At 37.0% G+C, this 23,698-nt stretch overlaps 1 protein-coding gene across 1 annotated transcript; it reads right to left on the reverse strand.

Moving 5' to 3' along the window:
* Nucleotides 1-351: 351 nt before the first annotated feature.
* LOC124302861 (uncharacterized) lies at nucleotides 352-10,091 on the reverse strand. The gene is made up of 12 exons (XM_046759430.1): nucleotides 10,011-10,091; nucleotides 9,880-9,967; nucleotides 9,079-9,138; nucleotides 6,478-6,613; nucleotides 6,000-6,145; nucleotides 4,746-4,872; nucleotides 2,933-3,044; nucleotides 2,025-2,071; nucleotides 1,683-1,793; nucleotides 1,317-1,460; nucleotides 1,130-1,216; nucleotides 352-550 (listed from the first exon to the last, which is right to left on the reverse strand). Exons 1-12 carry the CDS (start codon nucleotides 10,089-10,091, stop codon nucleotides 352-354), a joined length of 1,338 nt encoding a protein of 445 aa, XP_046615386.1.
* Nucleotides 10,092-23,698: the final 13,607 nt, after the last annotated feature.

Genomic DNA, 23,698 nt, shown 5'->3' on the forward strand with positions numbered 1-23,698 from the left:
TAAAGGGCAACGCCAAAATGACGGGTTGATTTTCAAAGGCATATTTTCATTGGTAGGATACGATTAATTAATTAATCTCATTTCATGCAAAAAAGTGCCGAAAAACTGCGACTATGTTTCAAATTCGATTTTGTTGTCTTTGTTTCGCTACATATTGACGAGAATTACTGCATTCGATCTCTCATAACCGATGAATCGAACCAATAGTTTTTACAAAATCACGATTTCAATCGATGCAAACTCCTGCAATTTTATTGTAGGTGTGCACATTGATGATTATGTTTTCCAGTGAAATAGTTTCGTATGAAGCACAAAATTCCAGGTCTCGTGTGATTTCACATCAACGTTGTATCACGAAGACTTGTCAATCAAGTGAGGTCTGTATTTGGCGATCATAAGTCGCCTTGAATTCGCTTCAGTTTTCACGCGTTCAATTTCTTTGGCTATTTCGACGAGACTGTCTTCTACTTTGGACGGATCAACCTTTGCCAGATTCGAATCCACGTCGTACTTACTCCTTAGAAAATCATAATTCATGCAAGTTAACCAACTTTACGCTATCCTACATTATCTACAAAAATTTGATTATATTCTCTGATGTAACTAGTTTCAGCCCAATAACTAGGCGGAAAAAATTCTAGATCATTGACTGAGGTAGAGTTTGAAACAGTAGTCTACTGCATTTGATAACAGCGTTCTTTCAGTCTTCTACAACATTCGGAATCAGAGTTATTGGCTGTTATGCGTTGCGAAATGCAACGTAATTTTTTCCCATAACTCATGTTCAATTCAACTCAGTTTCGTTAGGAACTTTGCTAAAAATTTAAAAAATTGAAGTTCGTTAAAAATCATCGTTACTGCGAGCAGTTATATATAGTTAGATGGCCGACCTTCGTTTATACGCTTTTCAACGCATAATTGCTAAAAATTTTGATTCCTAATTTCGTAGAGCAATGAACAGTGGCTAATTGAACGCAGAAGTATTTAATCATTCATACGGTTCCGCGGTCAATTCCTTAGCACTTTTTTCACCTGAGTTGTTGGACTTCAAACCCATTTGCCCACATTTGTTGGAATGACGGTACGTAAATTTTCACTTTTTTGTGCAATACGGAAGATCGTAATTTACTTCGTCATTTTCGCGGTCCAGTCGTTGCGGTCTACTAGCTCCGAGTTGATCTGAACGTTCGGATTTACCTCTGTTCCCAATTCGATTCTGGAAAAGAAAGGCGCCGAAAGTGTAGCGAGGCAGTTATAATACCAGATCAGTCACGACTCGGTCTCGATCAAACGCGGCCTAAATATTTTCTTATTACCGTATACTCTTCGGCCCGGCAAAGAATTGAAGGTTTATATTCTTCCGGTCGAGTATTCGGAGACTCAGATATTTGTTCATTTTCAGACATATTGGCTTCAGCGGCGCGATCACTTTGCGCTCTATCACATTGCTCGGTTCGATCCTTAACAGAAGACGACAATTTGAAATTGGTACGTCTTCAAGTTGGTAGTGCAATTATTCATTTCCGAAAGTGTTGAATAAAGTATAACGTTGCTATTCTAGTAAGGATAGTGCTGAAAAACGGAGTTGCAAGAAACAGCAAAAATAAAAAAAGAAAGAAAACAGGCGCGGACAATAAATTATGGTGAACTTTTCAAGGCCAGTTACAATTCGAAAAACTCACGTTTCCGACTTTTGATTTAATGCCATGTTTCCGCTTTCACTCAGCTTCCAGCAGCTCGTAACCTTCGATGATTTTGATCTCTTCGAACTTTTGCTACCGCTGTTAGTTGGCCTGTCAAATACCGAATATGTAGACTCGCATAGGTATGGGGAGCTATTCGAAATTCTAAACGATTTGATTGATTTTATAGACTTAATTTTTAAGAATTTTGAAATAGGAATTTGTGCAGAAGCATTTGAAAATGTTTAGTTCGACTTTTAGGCTTGTGATGTCGTATCGATTCCGCAGGCTACCAAAATCAGTATACAAGAATATTTTTCAGCTATTGATTTAAGAACTCACTCTTTTGCTGAAACGAATTCCGGGGGCAATCGGACTGTTGGAGGTTCCTGCAATTTTATGTTCAGATTTTAGTGGTGCCCCGCAATGTATGGAGAATAAGGAAGAATTGACGCATGTATTTTTCACGAAGCTATTGCGTATTATTTTTTCTATTACCTATCAACTGCCGAGTAACTTTTTTTTCAAACTCAGTGTGGCTACAATTTTGACGTTTGGAGTGTGCACTGAGATACGAAAATCTTAGAATTTTCAGGCCTTCAAGCTTACCGTTTACGAAAAGTATATATATACAGTAAAACAAATATATTCTTCAGTCAAGCACGACGCGAACGCGTCGCCAGCAGATAGGCAACTTACGTTACATCTATGGCATTCAATGCATATAAGATGCAACTTCGGTTGCCTATCTGCCGGCGAAGCGTTGTTCGGATCAACCCTCAAGTGTACATTAGAACATATTTAGAAAATTCTGGGCACCTGGAATTTTTATACCGATTTAATTACGACCTCACTCTAAAAATTTCAGGACATACTCCAACATGACTACTTTTTTACTGCAGATACGAGACTGAAAAAGTTAGAAATAGGCTGTTTTTTCAACAGTATTCGGAAAGATCAGATTCTTTTACGCATAAAACATATGATAATATGTTTTGATTCATACGGCAGGAAGTGGCGAACATTCAAAGACAAAGGTTTAATTCGTAAACGAGATAAAACTGTATAATTTTCATATCTCAGTGTTCACCGTGGTATAGCTGAATTGTAGCCAGATCAAACTTTTGACTTGAAAATGCTGGCCAAAAGTTGGTGGATCGGCTCATGCATTCGGGGATTGGAAGTTGGGAACTGAACTGGCGACCACCGGGATTCGGTCGAAACAACGCGGTAAGTAAATACGAACGAACCTCGCGTACGACTTGGTCGATTGGGGGAGCCTGAAAGTTGTTCCAATTCCAGGAGAAGGGAACTTTGGATGGATTTTCGGGGAAAACGCCGCCGTTCTGGTTGTAGCTTAACCTGAAATACCCGTTGCTAACAATTAGAGATTCACTAGGGCACATAATTACAGTTAATAATGAGCACCTCCTCGGCTCGGAGTTGGAAACAATTAAACTTGTTTACGGCCTGCAACAATGTTTCCGCCGTGACATTCCGCAATTTATATTGCAAATTCGGAATTATGTAGGTATGCAAGCGCTTAATGCGTTCATCTATCCACGTATAATGCGTTCGAGTGAGGCGTGCTAATTTTCATTAAAGCCAATTAAAGCGTTACACATACAATACGCATCTGTGTCTGCAAAACCGAAATAATATCAATTTCCATAACATTACAAATTACGTGAACACATTGAGAAGCATCTGCAAGCTGTATGCTTGTGTTCCTGTACTCGGCAATGAAATTATTCTCCATTCATCTTCAGATTCGGAATTTCACAACGAAGTAGTAAAACAGTGCCGTTATCCATATTTTCTAACCCTTTCATCCTCAGATCAACTTCTTGCCAATAAGTATTACATTTTGAACTTTGAATGAGTATTTTACTTTACTTAAGATGATAAGAAAAAAAATTATTTGGGGAAATTGATCGTTCAAGTCTACTTTTTTTTCTCAACTACATCGTGAAAAATTTGTGGAACAGAAAAAAATTGATCCCTCGGCGAATGAGAAAGGTAATAAAACTATCTGTACACGCCCAAGATAGTTACACATACTATAGCCATTGAGTATTGAAAACCTATCGTAGCTGGAGTATTTCTTCAATAAGTCACAGTATATTTTATACGTATATATATTTGTATTTTGGTGCTGTCGATATTTTACTATATATACAACGTATACTAATCGAAGAAACAGCTAGCAGTTGGACTCTGTTTCGATGCCAAAAAATATGTACTTTATCGCTTATTATTCTGTGTGGTATCATGCTCAGCCAACTCGACATTTTGGTTATAAGTAATTAATGTGCCAGTTCAAGGGTGGAACGTACAGTCAGCTCAAAAATGTGCCGACCCGAAAACTTGATTACAGAAAGGCCCAAAATTATAAGTAAACCTTGACAAGTTTACTGTATTTCAAAAAAATTTCGATCCTAACACACTGACATCAAAAACGTTAAAGAAATCATATTGGTCTACTATTTTTTTACAGAAAAATCGGTATAGTTAACCAATTCTAAAGAATAATCGCCTACTTGTTTTATCAACGTATACACTATACGAGTCGTACGAGACAGGTTTTTTTTCCTTGATCGCGTCGAATGATTAAACAAATCCAATATGTAAAATCATTATAATTTACAAGTGATATACTTGCGATGCAGCCTAAAATACTTTGTACTAACCCAAAAATTAACTCTTGACGATATATGCTGAAGAATTCAGTCACGAATGAAATTGCCTATTGCTAAACAGAATCGAACAAACAATTTAAATTTTCCCGAAGTTTTCAACGTTAAAGTGATCTTAAAATTTGCGTTCAAAATGCAGCACGGTAAAATTCCGTTCCGTTTTACCATAACTTTTTTAGTTACTTATGCAACTAGATCAGCAACAGTGACTGACGTTCCGATCCTTCGTTGCATCAGGTATCAGTGTCACACAATTTTTTGACCTGACTGTACGCTGTAAATCCAGAGCCTTAAGAGGCCGGTTCAACGCTTGAAAATTCGAAGCAAATGAGTTTATGAATAACATCGGAGCGCTGCTGATAATTACCGTACTTTGCAGTTCTCATCGTAGACGACGCCGTTGCCCATGGAGTCGAATACCCCCATCAGCCAAGGGGCTCGAACAACCCCCATAAGGTCTCTGCCTCCTTCGGAGTACACCTTGTAGGTCTCGTCTTTAATTATATATGCTCAGAGTATTTTCACGTTGAATCTACAAACGATGTACGACCCTTGCTTCGGGTATAAGTTAGGTGGGTATATTTATTCTTGGTACACCGGTTCAACGCACAGGCGAAATAATTGAGAAGGAAAGTTTGGCAGGCTATGGAGAAGGGGCTGGGCCACGTGTACTCCATTATACTCGGAGTCGACTTACTACCTTAAAGGCGCAGGTTTTGTCAAAACGTTTTACACTAGGTGTACCCCTTAACCCAGGTAATTGTAAGCGATAAATCATTCTAGAAAAATCCCACGACTTCTTTCGATATTCACGGATATTGAAATGCGTTTGCGGATTATATTTACGGAAAAATTCTAAAAGTAAAACAGTGGAATAAAGCTTGATCTCGGTAGTTCAGTTTCTCACATTTTCGACATCGTGCGTGATTAATAAAAATTTATTGAATACCGATTCTACCCTGCCGTAAATATTTATCACCTATGTGGGGTAGAAATAAATAATTGCCGGGTGTTTCTTCGTATCTCAAGCGAAACAAAATAATTGCACAAGTTGATTCATTTTTATCATCATGCTTTATGGTATTTCCAAGGGCCCTTGTCTGCTGCAGTTACCGACGGATTGCAGCCGGAGTTAATTGGACTGTGTGCCCATAAATCCGGAGTACCGCGCAACACGATTTCCGCGGCATAACAATCGCTGTATCGATACGTGTCTTTTGCGGCACTTAGGGACTGATCGGTCTTCGGGTTTATAGATTCCGACTACTTAACCGCCTGGACATTCACCTCACGTTCGCCTATTAGGACGCGTTTGGGATATATATTGACTCACGGGATGATATAACAAGCCCGTTTCCCAAAATGGTATATCGGCTCTTTACGAGATTTGCGGCCGATCGCAAATAACTTGTGCTTTTATCAATATACAGACTGTTTCGTACTTCGCGGCTGTAAAAATGAGGGAAGATAGGGAGGAAGTGATAAATTTACCGCCCTGTGCAAACTACGTTTTCTCTAAGAATTTTACTGCAAACGCGAATGCCAGAGATGGGCGATAATCGAATGGCTTGATATTACAGACGAAACGAGAAGGCAAATTGAAAATAATTGGCTTACTCACGAGTTTCCTCCTTAGAAATGTGTGCCGCAATCGCGATTTTTCCGTCGGGATAGTAAACGTGACCCGTACCATCCTCGAGGAAGTTGAGAAATACCGTATTTCCGTCAGCATAGTATTGCTTGCCGTACATTCGGTTGTTTTTAAACCTGTGCACGATTCGGACAACTGCTGTTATTTACTTTATCGGAACAATTTACCGCAGATCGTACGGATCAATTTTTCCTCTGCCGCAGAAGAAGTTCTGATGTCGTCTAACCAATTTCCGTTTTATTTATTTATTTTTTTTTTTTTTCAGAAAATCAGATATTCCTTAACACAAATGGCGTATTTTGTAAAGCAACTCGTGCTGCAGTTGTTATTGGGATACATTATGAAACATATGAAAAACTCTCACCTGCCACTGACGCGCAAATTTTTAAAAACTTTTTTTACTATGGAGTCCGTGTGAAATGTAATAAAAGTTCTTATTGCGACTCACCAATTCATGCGAGGCTTTGCTGGCTCAGTCTCGAATTCCACAACCCTTCGCATTACCGTATCCTTCGGAAGTATCGTCCATCCAAGCTCGATGAACAACTTGTTCGACCGGCGATACTCGATTATATTTTCACCGTCTGTTGATCAATATAAATTTCACTTAATTGGAATTTTTTAGCCTTTTTGAATGACCGATAGATTGATTTTTCGTAGAGCTTAGTGAGGATGTTTGAAAGATAATAATGCGGTTTATTTTATACGGAGGAAAGAAAAGCGACGACGCACTGAAACAGGCTCATTTTGTTACACTTTTTCACAAGTACCATATTTCACTCGTCACCATAAAGAATGGGTTATTAAATTGAGATCGTATTCACCAAATTTTACTACGTCTTCCCTCACTGAGGTATTCGACACGACTGACGAACCGAGGCGCCGAACAAGATTCAATCATTCATTCGTACCTGTCGCTCTGGACACATGAGAGCGTAACATAAACACGTAAACTGTACAGGTTCGACACATCGTCCTTGTATACAATAGAGATTACTTTTCGTACACACACATATATATATATATATATATGTACGAAACCAACAATCACAATATTACACATAATTCGTTCATGTCGAAATACTCTGGATATGAAATTTTGCAAAGTATTTAGAAATATGTTTTACACATGATTTGGTGATACTTCAAATTGAATACTTTCAAATTAACGATTATAGTAATGTTTTGGTCACATCAATTGGTCACTTTGACCAGAAGGTTTGACCACTCATCAGTTTTCACGTATGTACTCCAGATTTCAATATTTCAAAGAAACCGAATGACTTCACATAAAATTTCATGGAGGCAGGATATGGCTTTCAAAAGATTTTGAAGGGATTTCACAGGAGTAGTAAATGATTTCAGATTGTTTCAAAAAAATTTGGATGAATTTCAGCCGGAAAATTTATGTGATTTCAAAGATTTCATAGCACAGGGTTTTGGATGGTTTGAAAAGATTTCAAGCGATTTCAGACTCTAAAGATTTCAAAGAATTCATAGAATTTCAGCTGGTTTCACGAAATTTCAAAGTATTTCGAAAGATTGCATAGTATTTCAGAGATATTATGCGATTTAAAATATTTAAGGTAGTTTCACAACATTTCACATTACTTCGAAAGGCTTCACACAATTTCAACCGATTTTTCGAAAAATTTCTGCGCTTGAAATGATTTCACAGGATTTCACAAGAATTCGTGAGATTTCACGAGTGGCCAACCTTTCGCTCTGACCGAAACGCAATATCTACAAAGTTTCTGCCGGCTTCTTTGCATTTCGAAAAAAAATTTCAGAATTTTATTAAAATTTGATTCGTTATTGCAATTGTTCCGTTCATCCTGCGGTGAATGAACCGTTTCGAGTGCTTGTATAACAGATCCCGGTATCCGGAGAGGATGGCGTAAAAATATTTTCACCGCAGTTTTTCCCCAGAGTGACTAATAATTCTAGCTTAATGGGCATACGCGAGTGAACGAGGCGTTGTAATATCCCCAAGGAGTCACCCTCGCGAGTCCCGCATCCAGATTTCGTTTCTTTCCCTCCTCCCACAGACCCACGTTTCTCGTCAACATCGCGGGCGCACTTCTCGCGAGTTTTCATATGTAAGAGAATGTTCAATTTTTCATTTTTTTTCTCGCACTCTGACGTACTCGCTTATTTTATTTTTCGAGTTCCCGCAGATTGTGACTGGCAAGACTCCCTTGAGACCGATTTCGCGACGAATAACGAGAGCAGACTCTTACGTCAGATTGAAAAATACTAATAAGAATAAGAATAAACGGAAATAAAACTATGGAATTAGAATTCAAATAATAAAACCATAAAATTAGTCAAATTATTACTCGTTAAAAAAACTATTCCTAACATCACAGAGATATTGAAAAGCGCAGCTAGTTAAAGTCCAGAAAAAAGATCTGGATTAAATTATTGTTCCATTCTTTTAACGGGAAGATTGTATTGCTTGGCCAATTTTGATGAATCAATAAACTGACTCGTGTACGAATAAATTTTACGTTACTTTATTAATTGTATAAATCATTTTTAATGGTTTTCCGACAACATTGTTGCATAATGAGTAATTAATCAGCTGAGACAGAATACCGATGTCGCAAATCTTGCAGATAAATGAAACATTATTCATTAAAATTAGTAAAACAGTAGGTTTTGGTTAACGAAAAAATGGGACTACAACTTAATCACTTAAACTGATTACGAATGGACTTGCTTTCAGTTGCAATCCGCTCATAATTTTTACGTTTGTTTCTGTGCCAACGAGATATGTCATCAACGAAATTCAACTGGACCGACATCGGTAACAGTTTTAAAAATTTTGTTAAATCCCTTTCGTGATTTTTTGTTTGTTGTTGTTCAAATGTTGCACCTCTATTTCCCAAATCCTGTTCAGTAAATAATTCACGATTATTTTCCGCGCTTACGATATCCAACTTTGAACCAAGCAAAGACTTGTTCTTTGAGAAAACTTATCGTCCTCCGATAGCCAGCGCGTGTAATGTCGCCATTTATTAGTGACTATAATGCGCATTAGACTCACCCTCCGTTTTGCCAGACCGTCCTCCTTTGGATCCACCGCCTTCCGAGCCGGTTTGATCACCTGATTCATCAAAGAGATCAATAATTGTTCGTGTCAAATATAGTGGTGCTAGTGAGGCTAATTTTGCATATCAAACAAAATGAGCCAGTTCATGACCGTAAATTTGGAAATTTCAAGGTTAACTCGTAGAGTTTAAATAATTTTTCTGTCTCGTCGTTGAACAAAAGTGTTCGAACATTTTAAAATCGGTTATTAGTGTGTTTTACCGAATGTTTCCTTTTATTATTTCTAAAACATAGAATATACCGAATTTGCGATTTATACCAACTTAAGGATGCACGAATAGTTAGGAAATAAGAAAATACCGTTAAAAAAATCTCCAGCAATGTTATTTGAGCCAATGCGACGGTGAGACCGAGCCATCAGAGTTTAGCCATTCTAAACATGAGCTGATTATAAAACCTTTTTGAAATAGTTAAAATCTCACTATGTGCTGTTCGAATTTGCTTAGCTATTCATTTCCATTACACAGTACGAATGTCGTTTCATCATTGTTTACCATCATTGGCTCAAAACACATTGCTGTATATTTTTGAAACGATCATTCTCTCTTTTCCAAACTTTTTATTCAGAGGTATCGATATATTCATCGATAAAGTTTAGCTGCGGCAAAAATTTTCAACCTAAAAAAGGTCTTCCAGCCCACTTTTCATCAACGAAAATATGCATTATTCATGCCCGATATTCTTAGGCGAGTTGAACTATGCATACAAAAAGTAGGGACGGCCGTTTCATTCGAACCTTTCCGATTGCAAGAGGAGCTCGCAGCGTCATCATCCAGCTTCTGACGGTGCTTGGCGTTTTTTCCCTCTGCAAAAATGAGACAATTCTTTTGTAACTTTTTTTTCGGAGTTATTCGAAGGGTTTCTCACCCCGTCTCTTCCTACCGGATTCCGGATCACCGGGCTTATCTCCGCTTCCGGTTTCGCCATCGCCACTGTCGTCAACGGCATCCCCTTGAGGAAAGACACAGGTATGCATTCACTTCTATAGACACAATCCCACGTTAAACCGAATGGGTTTTAAAGTATTGACCTCATATTTCTCAGACATTTTTAAATTTGTTTAAAATATTATTCTTCCGAAAGTAACCAGGTATCGAAGACCTTCAAAAAACATATTAAATTGTCCGGAGTGATCACCCTTCAACTAAATTGTGTATTCTGTAAGTATAAGAATCAAATTGAATACGTAAAAACACGCACAAAAAAATATAAGGTGTCTTCTCTTTTTACACATGCTTTGTGGAAAAAAAAGTCTAGTTCGATTAAAAAAATACGAGATCACTTCTTGTCCGATTCGGCATGGAATTTACCATAAGTATAACGACTTATTATACGGACGGCTAGCAATCCGCCGGTATCACCTTGCACATCGGATTACCGTGATCATTCCTACCATCCTTTTTTCGGTAGGACTTTCCCCGCCGCTTATCCACCGGGTCGTCACCTTCCGCCCTTTCGCGATCTTGAATTAATATCGATAAGTATCAATTTCAAGTTTGTATGTATTGAATTATACCCGGGGATCAGCCGCGGTACCTGACCCTCCGCTTTCGTTTTTCTTCGTCCCTTTCTTGCGACCCTCGATTCCCTGGCTCTCGTCCTCGATGCTCAAATCTCCTTCAGCTCCACCTGAGTCACATTTTTTTTTTGTTTTTTTTTTTACGCTGTTACGTATAATTGAATAGAAAATGAGAGACCGCTGAACATTGCAGTGAAAGTGTGTATAATTGCGTAACTACAGATCCGTAGTCACGATTTTTCCGTCAGAGTTCTGTTACACGCATAGCAATGAAAAAAAAAAAAACTATTCAGTCAACCGAGTTTCCACGATCTGTGGATCTAATTCATGGTCAAATTGATCAAGGACTTTTCTATGAGATTTTTTTATGCTATCCGGAACATATTGATCAATTACTTATCAAAACATCATGATATTTCGTTTCACCGAAGAAATATGTACGTGTCACTATTAGTTTAAATTAGTTCAAAATCAGTTAAAATATTCTCAAAAGATTAGTTCTGAGAGAAAATTTTGAATAATCACATTTATCCGACAATAAATATTTTTGAAAAATAAACTATTTTCTGGAAAAATTGTCACCACCGCGCATCAATCTCGATAAAATCATATCTCTCTATGCGTGAAGAAAAAAAAAAGAAATAAAAACCACACTTCGTATTTTAGGTGAATTCCTGAAAACAGCCGCACCTTTTTTCGTTCCCTTTTTCCGCTTTTTCTTATCTACATCAGATGATTCACCGGCGCCGAGTTTCGCGCCGTCATTTCGACTGGTTAGACTGTGCCGACGGAGTTCTCGTCCTTTTCTGTCTCTGGTTCGGCCGTGTTCAAAACGATCCTTGCTATCTCGTCCTCCACCCACCTTCGTCCGACTTTCGTCGACTCGCGATCTGCGACCCCGAGGGCCGCTGTCAACCTCCCGGCGGTTATTTCCGATTTGAACTGAATCAGCTAAGGTTTTACTTCTATTTTGACCGCACTCGACGTTTCCGCGTAGAATTTTCTCAGCGTTGCCTGAGGACAGGTTATAGGATTTTTTTTTTGTTGCTTCAATTTAAACTGATTCGTGTTTAGAAATTTCCAGATCAAACAATTTCAATAGAATTACAAATAATTTATAATATTTCCAAGAATTAAAGTTCTTTCACACGCCTTCATTGGATTTCACAAGATTTTACAAAATTTCAAAGGATTTCCAAGAATTAAAATTTTTTTTGTAATATTTTAGAGGATTTTAAAGGGTTTCAAACATTTTTTACCGTTTCAGGAATTTCCCGCGAATTTCATAATTTCAGAGATTTCAGAGAATTTCAGTTGATGATTTCGTAAGACTTTACAGGATTTCATATTATTCCAAAAGATTTCAGTTGATTACAAATAATTTAATGACATTTCGCGTGGTTCCAAAAATTTTAGATTCTTTTGGACAGTTTCAGAAGATTTCGCAGGATCTTTAACGACTTCGAAAGTTTTCAGAATATTTTAGTGGATTCGTGTAATTTCAAAGATCCCAAATATTTCAGACGACTTATTTTTCTCTTAATTGTTTTAATTTGAACCGATTCAGAGAGTTGACTAGACGATATGCGTGCGTAACTCCTGAACTGCCGACAATTTAATCAGTAAAAACTACCCCGTAACGAATAACCTCCACGTTTCATCACGCTGGGCTGTACAGGATTGGCTCAGCCAGATCTGAAAGTTTAGATTAATAAATGACTCGAATAACTTTTAGTTCAGAGGATAGAAAAGAGCGGCAGTATAGTCGAACTACCGGGCCGTAAATCTGTCCACACGTGGGTGTTCTAGGGGTATGTAACTTAATTATAACTGCCTTCCAACCTAGCCACTGAGGGAAAAGTTACGAATTTCATACGAGCCAGCTTTTACGAATAGCTCTTAATTACAGGTGTGGAATGAAATTGAACCGCCGCGCGCCGTTGGACATTTGATCCATTGTCTCCCGGCTTCTTTACAATATACAGATTCGTTCGATGTAGAGAATATTGATACAAAAAGACACGGATGTTCGTTCGAAATAGCAAAACCGAAGTGGATTTAAATGAAAATAGTTCCGTTGATTGTATTTCATTGTAAATGCCACTTGAAATACGTGAGTTATTCATGGAATACACGCACTTTCATGAGATGTTCTCAGAGAATTTTCAGAAAGTTTTCGGACAAGGTTCAGGAAATTGTCAAAAATCAATTAACATGTATTGAGAATATAAATAAGTTGGACACTGTCAGGAAACTCCCTGATGACTGTATTTATAATTGGTCAAATGTTGAAAATATACTGAAATAAAGTTTACAGAGCGATGTGATAGACTAATTAGCATATAAATTTCGAAGACTTTTAGCGCATAGGTTAGAAAAATTTTGGATGAATGTTTCGTTGTTATTCCACAATATTTTGCTCCTCGTACATCTCAAATTTTTGAAAAATCCTCCGCTATTCTCTGAAAGCTGTAGTTTGTTAGCAATTTGGAATAAGTGTGAAATATTTTGTGCATTTCTTTTTTTCATTTTGAATATGTGCATTGCATATATACGAATAAGAATAAAACAATTTTGATTCGTTTATTTTTCACGTCCATAATTGGATATAATTTCGCAGATTCCGGTAAAAGTGATATTCTAATGAATCGCCTATGTTGTTTTTAGTTAGCAAATTTACAGAGCTTACAAATCGGAGTTACATCGACATCGATTTACAGTTAAAGTAAGCGTACGGTACTCGACTATTTTGATTGTTCAAAACTGAATGGAATCATGAAATAAAAACAGAAAAATATAGGTCTGGGTACAAAATGAAAATGAGTTTTGAAGCTGTGATTGGAAAATCTAGCATGTGTAACTATTATTTATTTGGAGCGCGGTTTCTCGTACTATAATTTCTTGCAATTATTAATAAACCTTTCTAGTAACGACGCTAATAAAATTTTTCTCAATATACCTTGACCGTCTTGGTCATCTGCAGGTTTCAGACCCTGTTGTCTGCTTCTACATAAATCAGCACATGGACCGTCAGGTTGGCATCTATTTCCATCTACTGAGCCGCCCTTAAAGGAGTCTACGATAGACGCAATGGTATCTTCGTCCTTTATGTGATAAAATTAATGAATATGTAGAACACCAAATTCGTCAACTAATGTTCACGATTTGTCGAAATATCGCTGATTTAGTAAATTTGTTTGATATTTTTTATTCCACTTTAGAAAGCATCGCTCATTTTTCCGAAATCTTGTATCACGTGGATTCAAAATAATGAAGTCAAGGTTATCTTGTCATTCGTGCATGATTACGGATTGATTGTGAAATTTTTTGAAAGGAATACCATACTTTTGATCTGTAAGTCAAGTGTTTTGAAAGGGGAAAATTAGCCAAGATTTTGAAATTGCCTATACGTATTTTAGTAACGCTAGAAATACCGAAGTAAAATAACATGAAGTAGTAATTGTAAACTAAAATTATAAAACCAGTCTAAGGAAACAAAAATTAGATTCATTATATTAATCCGTCAGTTATCGTTGGAAAGGTCCTTACATCATTACGGGAAAAAATGTAACATGAAGAAAAAATTTAAAAATGAAATTGTACAACCAATCATTTTGACTGCGCTGATGGTTCAAGTGTTTTTAGCAGGTAACCACAGACTCACCCATTTGGCAACACCCTTCACTGTATTCTGCCTCATCCACTGTTTCCACAAAAAGTTCAACTGCTTGGCTTTTTCGCAGCAGAAAACATCCTGCTCGATTAATTGCACATAAAGAGAAAGGCGTGTCCAATGAACTGTTCATCGCTATGGTCAGTCGAAATTAACTGCAATCCGTCTAAGGATGTGTGGGACATAGCGTTGAAACAAAGCAGCAATATTACAAAGACTTACAAAGCGTCACTGAAGCTTATCTGCATTAGTACTTTTATACCTATATAACTAAAAACACCTCTGTGACGCATGTAATAGTAAATTTTACAACGAGTTGGCACGTGCCACTTCAGTGTCACACACGATATGTTTTGCGGCACATGTTTGAAAAGTTTAGGTTTCTAAGACTGTGGAATCTACATAAAGTAGTCCATTTCCGAACAATGCGGACAAAGAACGTTGGAGCAACGCGCACAACTGAAATGCTGTATTTTACACACTACGGATTTTTTTGGGGAATGCGCACTTTCGAATAACTCAATTTCACGCACTTTGAGCGTGAATTACCTGAGTCAAGTTCACACTGCAGACTTCACACTGGCCGGAAACCGCCTACTTTTCGCACCGTAACACTTACAATACAATATTCATACTAGTCTGAATCACAGAGAATTTTTCAGTTACACGCAACTCGATTAGATTTGCTCAGACTTTTGAAACCATTACGTAGTCATGTTTTTGCTTCGACAAAATTTTGAGTTAACTGCGCGTCCCGCACACCCTCAAGTTTCTAGTCCTTTTCCTCACCCTTTGACGATCCATGGGGCAAACAAGACTGTCGCAAAATCTGCAGACCTTCCGACAGGGAAATATTTGCGACTTAATTTGTCCATACTCGACAATGAACTCGCTGATGATTTGGGAAATTGGATTGACTTGCTGACCCATCAGAGACGCTGCCAAATTTACAGAAAGAAATACGCAACCATGCTCAAGCGTGAATTGTGCATAAATGGAATTCCGTCACCACACGATTCGCAATTGAAATTATGCAATAATTATATCACAGCGCAAACCTGCGCCAGGCTGACCGCATGACATCAATTTATTTTTCATGTTTCTGACCACCGACGACAATATTTCTAGTCTGCTGGCAACAGCGGTGCATGGCAGCCTCACGATCGCACGGAGGATCCCTTTGATGCAGATTTCCAAGTCCCCGAAGCTTCCCATCGTAATTTCCTTCAACCCTTGCAGTTTATTGTCGACCTGGAATAGGCGTGCTGATATTTGGGCTGGAGTTTGATCAGGCTCCTGATTTTTACCCCGCCACTGACCCACTTAAAGATGTACTTAACGTACAGTTCAGCCAAAGAGCTGTGAAAAAAGCTTCCCAAAATATCATACAACGAAGGTTTTTAAAAGTGTAACTAAAGTTCGTCGAATTAAATTTAGTTGAAACAATGATGAAATCGCATCGTTTAAACAATTTTAATGAATTATGGCTCATTTCGAACGTAAATAAATTCTCTAGAAATAAACTTAGTCATATTTTCGATTTAGCTTCCCGTTAATCAAAAAAAAAAACATTGTTAGTGAAATTATTATAAGCGATGAATAGTAAACTAATGCAGTAATAAAAAATATTCGATCGCTATGCAAAATCTGATGCTGCGTTTTAGAAATAAATTATTCACGAACGAAATGAGCCCTAGTTCATTAAAATCGCTCAAACAATGCGATTTTTTAATTGTAGAAATGGTTCGGTAATGAGGTCTCATCAAAGTCATCAACAATTGTCCTCTAATAACTGAAATTTATGATTTCTTAATTTTTTTCTGCTTTAAGGGAATTCTGCTTCCACTAAATTCAATTTGATTAACTTCAGTTGCACTTTCGAACCTTCGTTATACAATATTTCTGTCTTTACAACATTTAGACTGGACTGTACCTTTGACACATCATTAAGGAATCTAATTTCTTGCTAATAAAATGAGAATGGACCGGTTCTGTAGAAGTTAGTATTACGAAGTAAAAGTCCTGCGGAGAATACAGTGCAAGATCTTTTCTACAGAAAATTATCTTATATAATACCGTAATGGAGTTCAGAACTTAAGTTTAGAGGTTTGACTGAATCGATGCAACCGTAAACATTCTCAACTATCATTACATGTATTTATTTTTAGATAAAAGCTCGAAAATTATCATAAAAATGACATTTTGTAGAAATGTGTTACATAGGGTATCATTTTGCAGCCACGTGTTATTAATTGAATCTATGTTTTGTATAACTGTATGAGCACGTAGAAGAATATTTCTGTAGAAGAAATCACATTTAATATTACGTCATCAATTTCAACAACGTTTTGCACAGAGACACTCTGTGCAGGATTTTAATTCTATAAAGGCGCCATTTATATATGTAGAATAAATTTTACGATATTCTCTACAGAAATTGTACTTTGTAGAAGAGGTTTCTGTAAAAACGAATCAGATCTCTGATCAAAGACGCGGCTGAACGAATAAGCTCAAAATTGCAACTCTGACCGGATATTCTACCTCTTCTATCTCTAGGAGCTTTTCGTATTCGCATTTGCTGGCTCTGTTGACAAATTGACGTCCGGTGCATCCGGATGTACGAGCACAGTTGAGGCAGACCGGCGTCGAAGGTGGTTGCTTAGGAATGGACGAATGCATCGCAGAGATCATGGCTCTCATCGCGACGTCGAGGGCTTCGTTAAGCGGTATTTTTACGTCATCGTAATCGCGAGGTCGAGGACCACGAAAACTAAATGCTCAAGAGGAAATAAAAAATGAGGACTTGGAAAGAATTTATACAGGGAACCACTAAGTGGCAATACAATTGACGGATAGAAAAATTGTAAGAGAAATCACGGCAGTACCAAAATCAAACAAAATTCCCACTAACTGCTGAGAGATTTGAGATGATAGGAAATCATCAATTAATCTGAAACTATTCATTGGTTTTAACGATGCGTAATACTCGAATATTTCGAAAGATTTCTCCTAATATGCAAATGTTTCATGCAAATGTCAGATAAGCTCAGTAAAATTCAAATTTATTGCTAAACGCCAGATGATGAGAGTTTCCACTTTTTTGGCAGTGAGTAACTTTAGAAAATCGAGAAGGATTGATCACCTTTCTTCCAGCGGCAAAAATATATTTCTAAATATATTCTCGGAGTCAAAATTTTCCCTAGATATTTTAGCGGAAGTTCTTCGTCATCTTAGGTATGAAAATTGATCAAGGAAAAAAAATGCTCTAATCTTTTTCATAGTATTAGGTAGTGTTGGATACTGCAAGTCGAGTTTTTCAACCTTCTTCACATATTGTACAAGGCGAACAAAGTCGACCAGTTTCAGAAAATCTACTCACTTCATCAGGCCAATATAGTTGTGAAGCATTTGCTGCAGCTTAACGAATATGTCGAGGGTGATTTTCATCGTGTAAGAATCGTCCTTGCACATCGTTATCGGGTTCGGACAGGACCTCAGGCGTTCCGCACACTGTGCACCATGCCAACTGTGATCCTTGACCAGCCATTCTATCTCCTCTATGAGGGTGTTCAAATCTGCATAGACGAGACGTTGGTTAGACTCGTGAATCAGAGTCCGCAAGCAGATTTTGCCCACCTGGTTTGCATGACATGATGGTTTTTCCACTTGAGAGAAAATCACTCCGCTGTCTAGTCCAAGTAGCATAAGATAATAGAAATTTGTTTTACACGACGTTCTCTGAGTAATAATTATTGTAGAAAAAAAATGTCCGCTTCATTTATCGCCGAAGTTCTGACAGGCTTGTTTGCAATTTGTTTCATTGCAATTGGAAACGACACGGTATTTTTTTTTTGAGAATCTGCTGCTCATTGGATTAATTAATCATCAACTAATACGACTAAAATTTAGTACAGTGGGTTTAATATGGCAGATCGATATTTTGAAAAATGATGTGAGTATCGGTTAGTTTGTTTTGAATTTTCAGAAAACGATTCTAGCACGAAAATTTCAAAATTCTGAGCGATAAATTAATACAATTATCTATGATTCGCTTTTTTGAATTTCCAAATACTTGAGGAAAAATCGAATGTGTAAATTCTGCGCACATTTTCGTAATCAAGGATTACAGTAAACGCATCCATTTTGAAAGTACCGATCCTCTATTTTCTGGATTGAAAGAAATCTGAGGCAAGAATGATATTATTATATTCGTAAACCACGTCGCAATAACCAGCAGATGTGTTGTTGACAACAAATCGCATTAAGAAGATTGGTTGGCTAAAATCAATACCGTTTATTCATTTGTTTTACGAGATAGTCACACGTTGAGTATTTATCAATTATTATATCCATGAGTCACGAAAATCTTGTAGAAAATACGAAAATAGAACATACAGGAATTATCAAAACTTGCAATATCGATAATTCGTTTTAAATAGTTTTATAATCTTAAAGTATCCATAAGGTCCATTTGATTTCATTTAACAATGAGTAATTTTATTCAGAATCCTATTTTCTACAAAGTTGGTGAAACAGATATTTTTGAATCTAGAAATGAATATTTAGTAGTGTCAACATGATTAAAAAGAAGTGCTTTGCTGAATTAGTAGAAATAGTATTCTGAACATACTGACAATGAGCCAGTTCAGGATGAAATCGAATGAATATACAAGATTTTAAGAAATTTTAATGCGATTTGAAATAACGCATCAAAATCTAAATGTCTGTTTATAATTTCAGTATTTTTTATTCTTTACATAGTTGATTCGTGAGTTAGGAATACAATAACTCGATGAACATTCAATTTACGACAATCTCGTAATAAAGTTTATTAACTTTATAAAAAGTATTCACGTTTGGCGAACCAACCTCCTTCAAAGGTTATAAGTAAAAACTTCAGTTGTGTTGAGGAATAGCGAATTGAACCACAAATGAAAATAGAGAAAATAGTATTAGCAACGCGTACGACTGGATTTATTTGCAGCGTTCCTCGCCTCAATAAGATATAATTCATCCAACTTCTTACCAGTTCCTTCCACTTTATACGACTCTTCCCTCTATAACTGCAATATTCATTTGAATATCGCGGGGGACCGCCGCTCGTAAAAGGGGGAGTAGTAAGTCGAAAATAGGAAAATCAGCATATACAGCCACGTAAATCGTCGGAAAAAAACTTCTCCCATCTCGCGTCTCGCACTCGCCTTGTATGCAGAAACTGCCAGACCACCATCCAATTTCACCGGGAAACTCATAGGTATTATAGTTTAGAAAACATACATATGCATGTATGGGGCGTTCCCCGCCATTTCGGCCCAACCCTTTTCAATTTTCGTCCCCATTTTTCCCATGCTTTTAGCTTTACACCAAAGTACGATGTTCCACGGAAAGCTTTTTGAATTTTATTTCGCTACGATGTTTTGAAATCTTCTTTAGGTCTATGACAAGTGCAATAAAGGCGATCCTCTTTTTTTATCCGTTTATTTGACTTTTGTTTCACTGATAAAAGTCCCAACGGTTCATCCACTTCAAGATTCAAAGTAAATTAGGCATTAAGGACGAAAAGACACTCGAGAGATACTCCAAGGGGTCTCAAAGGAGAAAAAACCGACCTGCAAGATGCCCTGACGGCACGTCACCGAGATATGATAACTGATGGCCAAAATCCATCATGTGCACACGGTATTCACGCGGCCAAAACTTCCCGCCGCAGAGATTCTCCTGGCTCTCTCAATTTTTCTTACTTTGCCCAAATTACGAGCTTTTTTCTGCCCTCCTTGGCATCTTTCTCCTTGTTTCGATCCTTATTTAATTTATTTGTTTACTTATTCCTTTCAATTACTTTACGTTAGATTTTTATTCTTCAGGTTATACTTTGCGCAAAACGATATCAATTTTATTCACTCCAATATTCGGGTGAAATTCTTGCGCTAAATTTTCGACGCGGATTTGTGGGCCGCTGTTTTGCGGCAAGGAATTTCACAGCCCGGATTATTAATATTGCTTCTATAGGAGAGGAACGCGGAAGAATTTTCCATGCACAAAGTCTTTCGTATGATAATTATTACGTGCCGTGATATGTTCGGGGTACGGGTTGTAATATATGCCAAGCATTGCTGACTTCCATTTTGAATCCTGCCACCGTTATTAGGGATCACTTGAAAATTAGAATAATTTTGTCATTTTTGCCGCAGACATTTTTTCTCTTCGTAGAAAGATTTACAAGTAACTAATCCGTTATTGTTCTTTGCTACTGTATTTTGTTTTTGGGTCATTTATCACCGAGTTGACGAACCGAACGAAAAGAGAGAAACGACCTATTGAATCTAATTTTTTAGCACCTTGAAGTTTCACATATTCAATTTTTGTTGAAATTTAAAATTAGAATAAATTGACTTGAAGAACATTTGGAATTCTCAATCTCCTGACCGAATTTCTAAGGAGAAAATATTACATGTAATGAATGTAATCTGAAAACACGGAACTGAGAAATGAAACTTTCATTTAATTTTGATGGATTTGAAATTTCATTCTTCCAGAGCTTCCATGATTCAAAATCGATCCGACGACTATTAAAAAAAATTTTATTTTGAAATTCATTTATTCATAAGTACAGAATATTTCTATCTACAAATAAAAGTAGTACGTTAAAAAAAAAAAAAAAAAAAATGAAGATCCGAAATTTTTCATAGTCCAGTAATTTAATAGAAAAATTAACTTTGAACGTGGAAAACTATTTTCTTACAGTGAAATGGTAGAGGCGATTTATTTATAAATGTTCTTTTAATAAAATTCACTGGCGTTAAGAAGTAAAAATTTTTTACCCCATTTCATTAATTTCGAGATGTTTCTAGGCGAAAAAAGTTACCATAAAAAAACTACATCTCACTGCAATACTACACGATACTTTTGACTCAAAAGTGGCTCAGTCCATGTAAAATGCTCCACATAATACGTACGTAAAGCATAAATGACAAAAAAGGAAAGTTTCACGAAAATCTGTCGTAGATTTTGGAATGTGGAGAGCTAAGAAACCTTAAGTATCCTTCGATTCTAACTTTGCGAGAATATTGGAATGCGACTCACGATCATTGGCTGGATTTATAGACTTTCAGACAACGTAAGACGCTAACCGTTCCTACGTATAGCGTCTAACGGATGAATGGCTAATACGGATATAAGATTCAAGATTGATCGAGAGTTTGAAATTAAAATTTTTTCCACACTTCATGAAAGTTTCAAAGCATAACCTACTGTAAATCGATGTGCTGTGTCAAAAAAAAAAAAAAAAAAATTGTGTGTAATATTTTTCTGACAAACTTTAGATATTAAAAAAACAATTGAATGTTTCATCTATATATTGTTTTTTCAAGTCATGTATAAAAATGTCGATAAAATAAATAACTATAGCCAATTTTGAAAAATAACGCTCACGCCTAGGGTCGTTGACATCTTACCAACAATAAGACTATTCAAATATCAAAGACAAAAAAACCACTGTTGACCAGTGTAATCAAAACTTTAGATGTAAGTAGTTTTATTTCGTTCAACCTATAGTTTTCACCTATTTTCCAATGCCGTTTTATATAACATTCAGGACTGATTTCACGAATATGAACACTCCGGTAAAAGAACTTACAGGAAAAAAAAACACAGACCTGTGTAATTCATGAGGGTATTGAATATTTTCAAGGATAAAATGTCTGCCATCAAATTGCAATATTTTCGTGATCACTCTTGCATTTCGTACACATCGATGCCTGTTCTCTGAAATCTGTCAAAAGGTAAATTGTGGAAAATTTCAATGCGGTTGACACACTAACAGATATGTTATGCAACAGTGTGATTCACAGTTCTCAAAATTCTTGAGAAAATCCGTGGCTTTGGTTTGAGCGTTACGAATCGTGGCGCGTGAATTCTCATAATTCGCAAGATGAAACGTTGTGTGCTTTTTAGGAATTGTAAAAAAAAAAAAAAAGACGAAAATGCTTATACCTACATTGCGTTATATGTATAAAAGCTTTTGATCTCTGAGGGAAAGTGGCTATCTCGACTCCTTTGATCCTGTAATTGATGGCGTTTTATCCCTAAGGAGGGAACCCTCGGATAACTCACCCTCTCTCTATAGCATTCACGTTTACGCGTAACAGCTCCGAGTGTACACGTAAGCAGAAATATCGCACATGTATTTGCACAGACATCGGCACAGCGTAACGTAACGCTGATAACCTGGGAAGGATCTCTCTTCTCGTATTTGCCTTCAATTAATAACGGTGTACGAGGAAATTTCGTACGCGGTTGACTTAATTATAATATAGTTTGTCGCGTGAAGTAGTAAGCAGAAATAATCGAAGATCCCATTCGCAGGTTTTAATTTACCGAAGACGGGAAAAATGAGATACTAGAATTCGCGTACGAAAGGGAGACGCGTGATCATTTTGAAATCAATCGTGTTTACTCTATAAGATAGTGTTTTACACTTTTTAGATTTTCAATGCCTGCGACTCTCGAAGAGTCGCATTTTTTCACTGAATGAGTTTTCAACTTTCGAAAAATTCATGTAATGATTTACGTGATGCAAATTTAACCGTGCATTATTTTTCTCGGTAAATAATTATTATTCACAGAACTAAACCAACTTTATCAGCTCTTAACCATTCTCTTAGAAATATCTCAAAAACGGCACAATTCACAACTCGCCCCATATCAACATCGTCTTATCCCTCCTTGAAACCCTTCGAGTCTTGTGTAATACTCTGTTTCGTATCTCTTTCCGTTTCCGAGATATTCGCCTGGGGCGATTAAAACGGACCACCCAGTATACACAGAATGATAAAAAAAAGAAGAAAAAAAAGAAAAGAAAAGAAAGAAAAAAACGAATCGAATCGTCAAGATACGTAAGTGCAGCAGGGTGATTCTAGGCGACGAAGAGGTTGTAAAAATTGAACCGTAAAGAAATTCTATGGAGTCAATAATAAAGTCCATAAAGTTATATGCGGCATTGCGGTTCCGCGCGGGCTCATTTTCCCTGCTTTTCTACTTTCGCCCGACGTTATTTCCCCCTCCCCCACCTTACAGATATCATTTTCGGATTTTCGTTTCTAACTTCGGCCATACTCGTCTCGAGGCAATTGGCTAACTACGGAAAAATCGGGCGAGACTTACGCAACCGTAAAAATAAACATAAAATCAAACTACCTGCCTCCCTTTTTCCAGCCTTGCAAATCGCCGGCTCAGAGCACTCTGGGAAAATGAGCTTTCCGCCGTTTCTTCTCTCAGAAGCTTCACCAACTGGGAATAGTTGAGGATTAATCGATATCGATCGGAGGCTGGATAATCCTTATCATCATTCTAAAGCCGAAGGAC

Source organism: Neodiprion virginianus, chromosome 4, assembly GCF_021901495.1.
Source record: "Neodiprion virginianus isolate iyNeoVirg1 chromosome 4, iyNeoVirg1.1, whole genome shotgun sequence".
Classification (NCBI taxonomy): Eukaryota; Metazoa; Arthropoda; class Insecta; order Hymenoptera; family Diprionidae; genus Neodiprion; species Neodiprion virginianus.

Bases quoted from the DNA above. Each gene is read 5' to 3' on its own strand.
- LOC124302861 (XM_046759430.1), bottom strand. From the start codon at position 10,091: ATGCCGTTGACGACAGTGGCGATGGCGAAACCGGAAGCGGAGATAAGC. The intron at 9,968-10,010 runs GTGAGAAACCCT...AAGTTACAAAAG, and splicing joins ATCCGGTAGGAAGAGACGGG to AATTGTCTCATTTTTGCAGA. The intron at 9,139-9,879 runs GTTCGAATGAAA...TTGATGAATCAG, and splicing joins CTCCTCTTGCAATCGGAAAG to GTGATCAAACCGGCTCGGAA.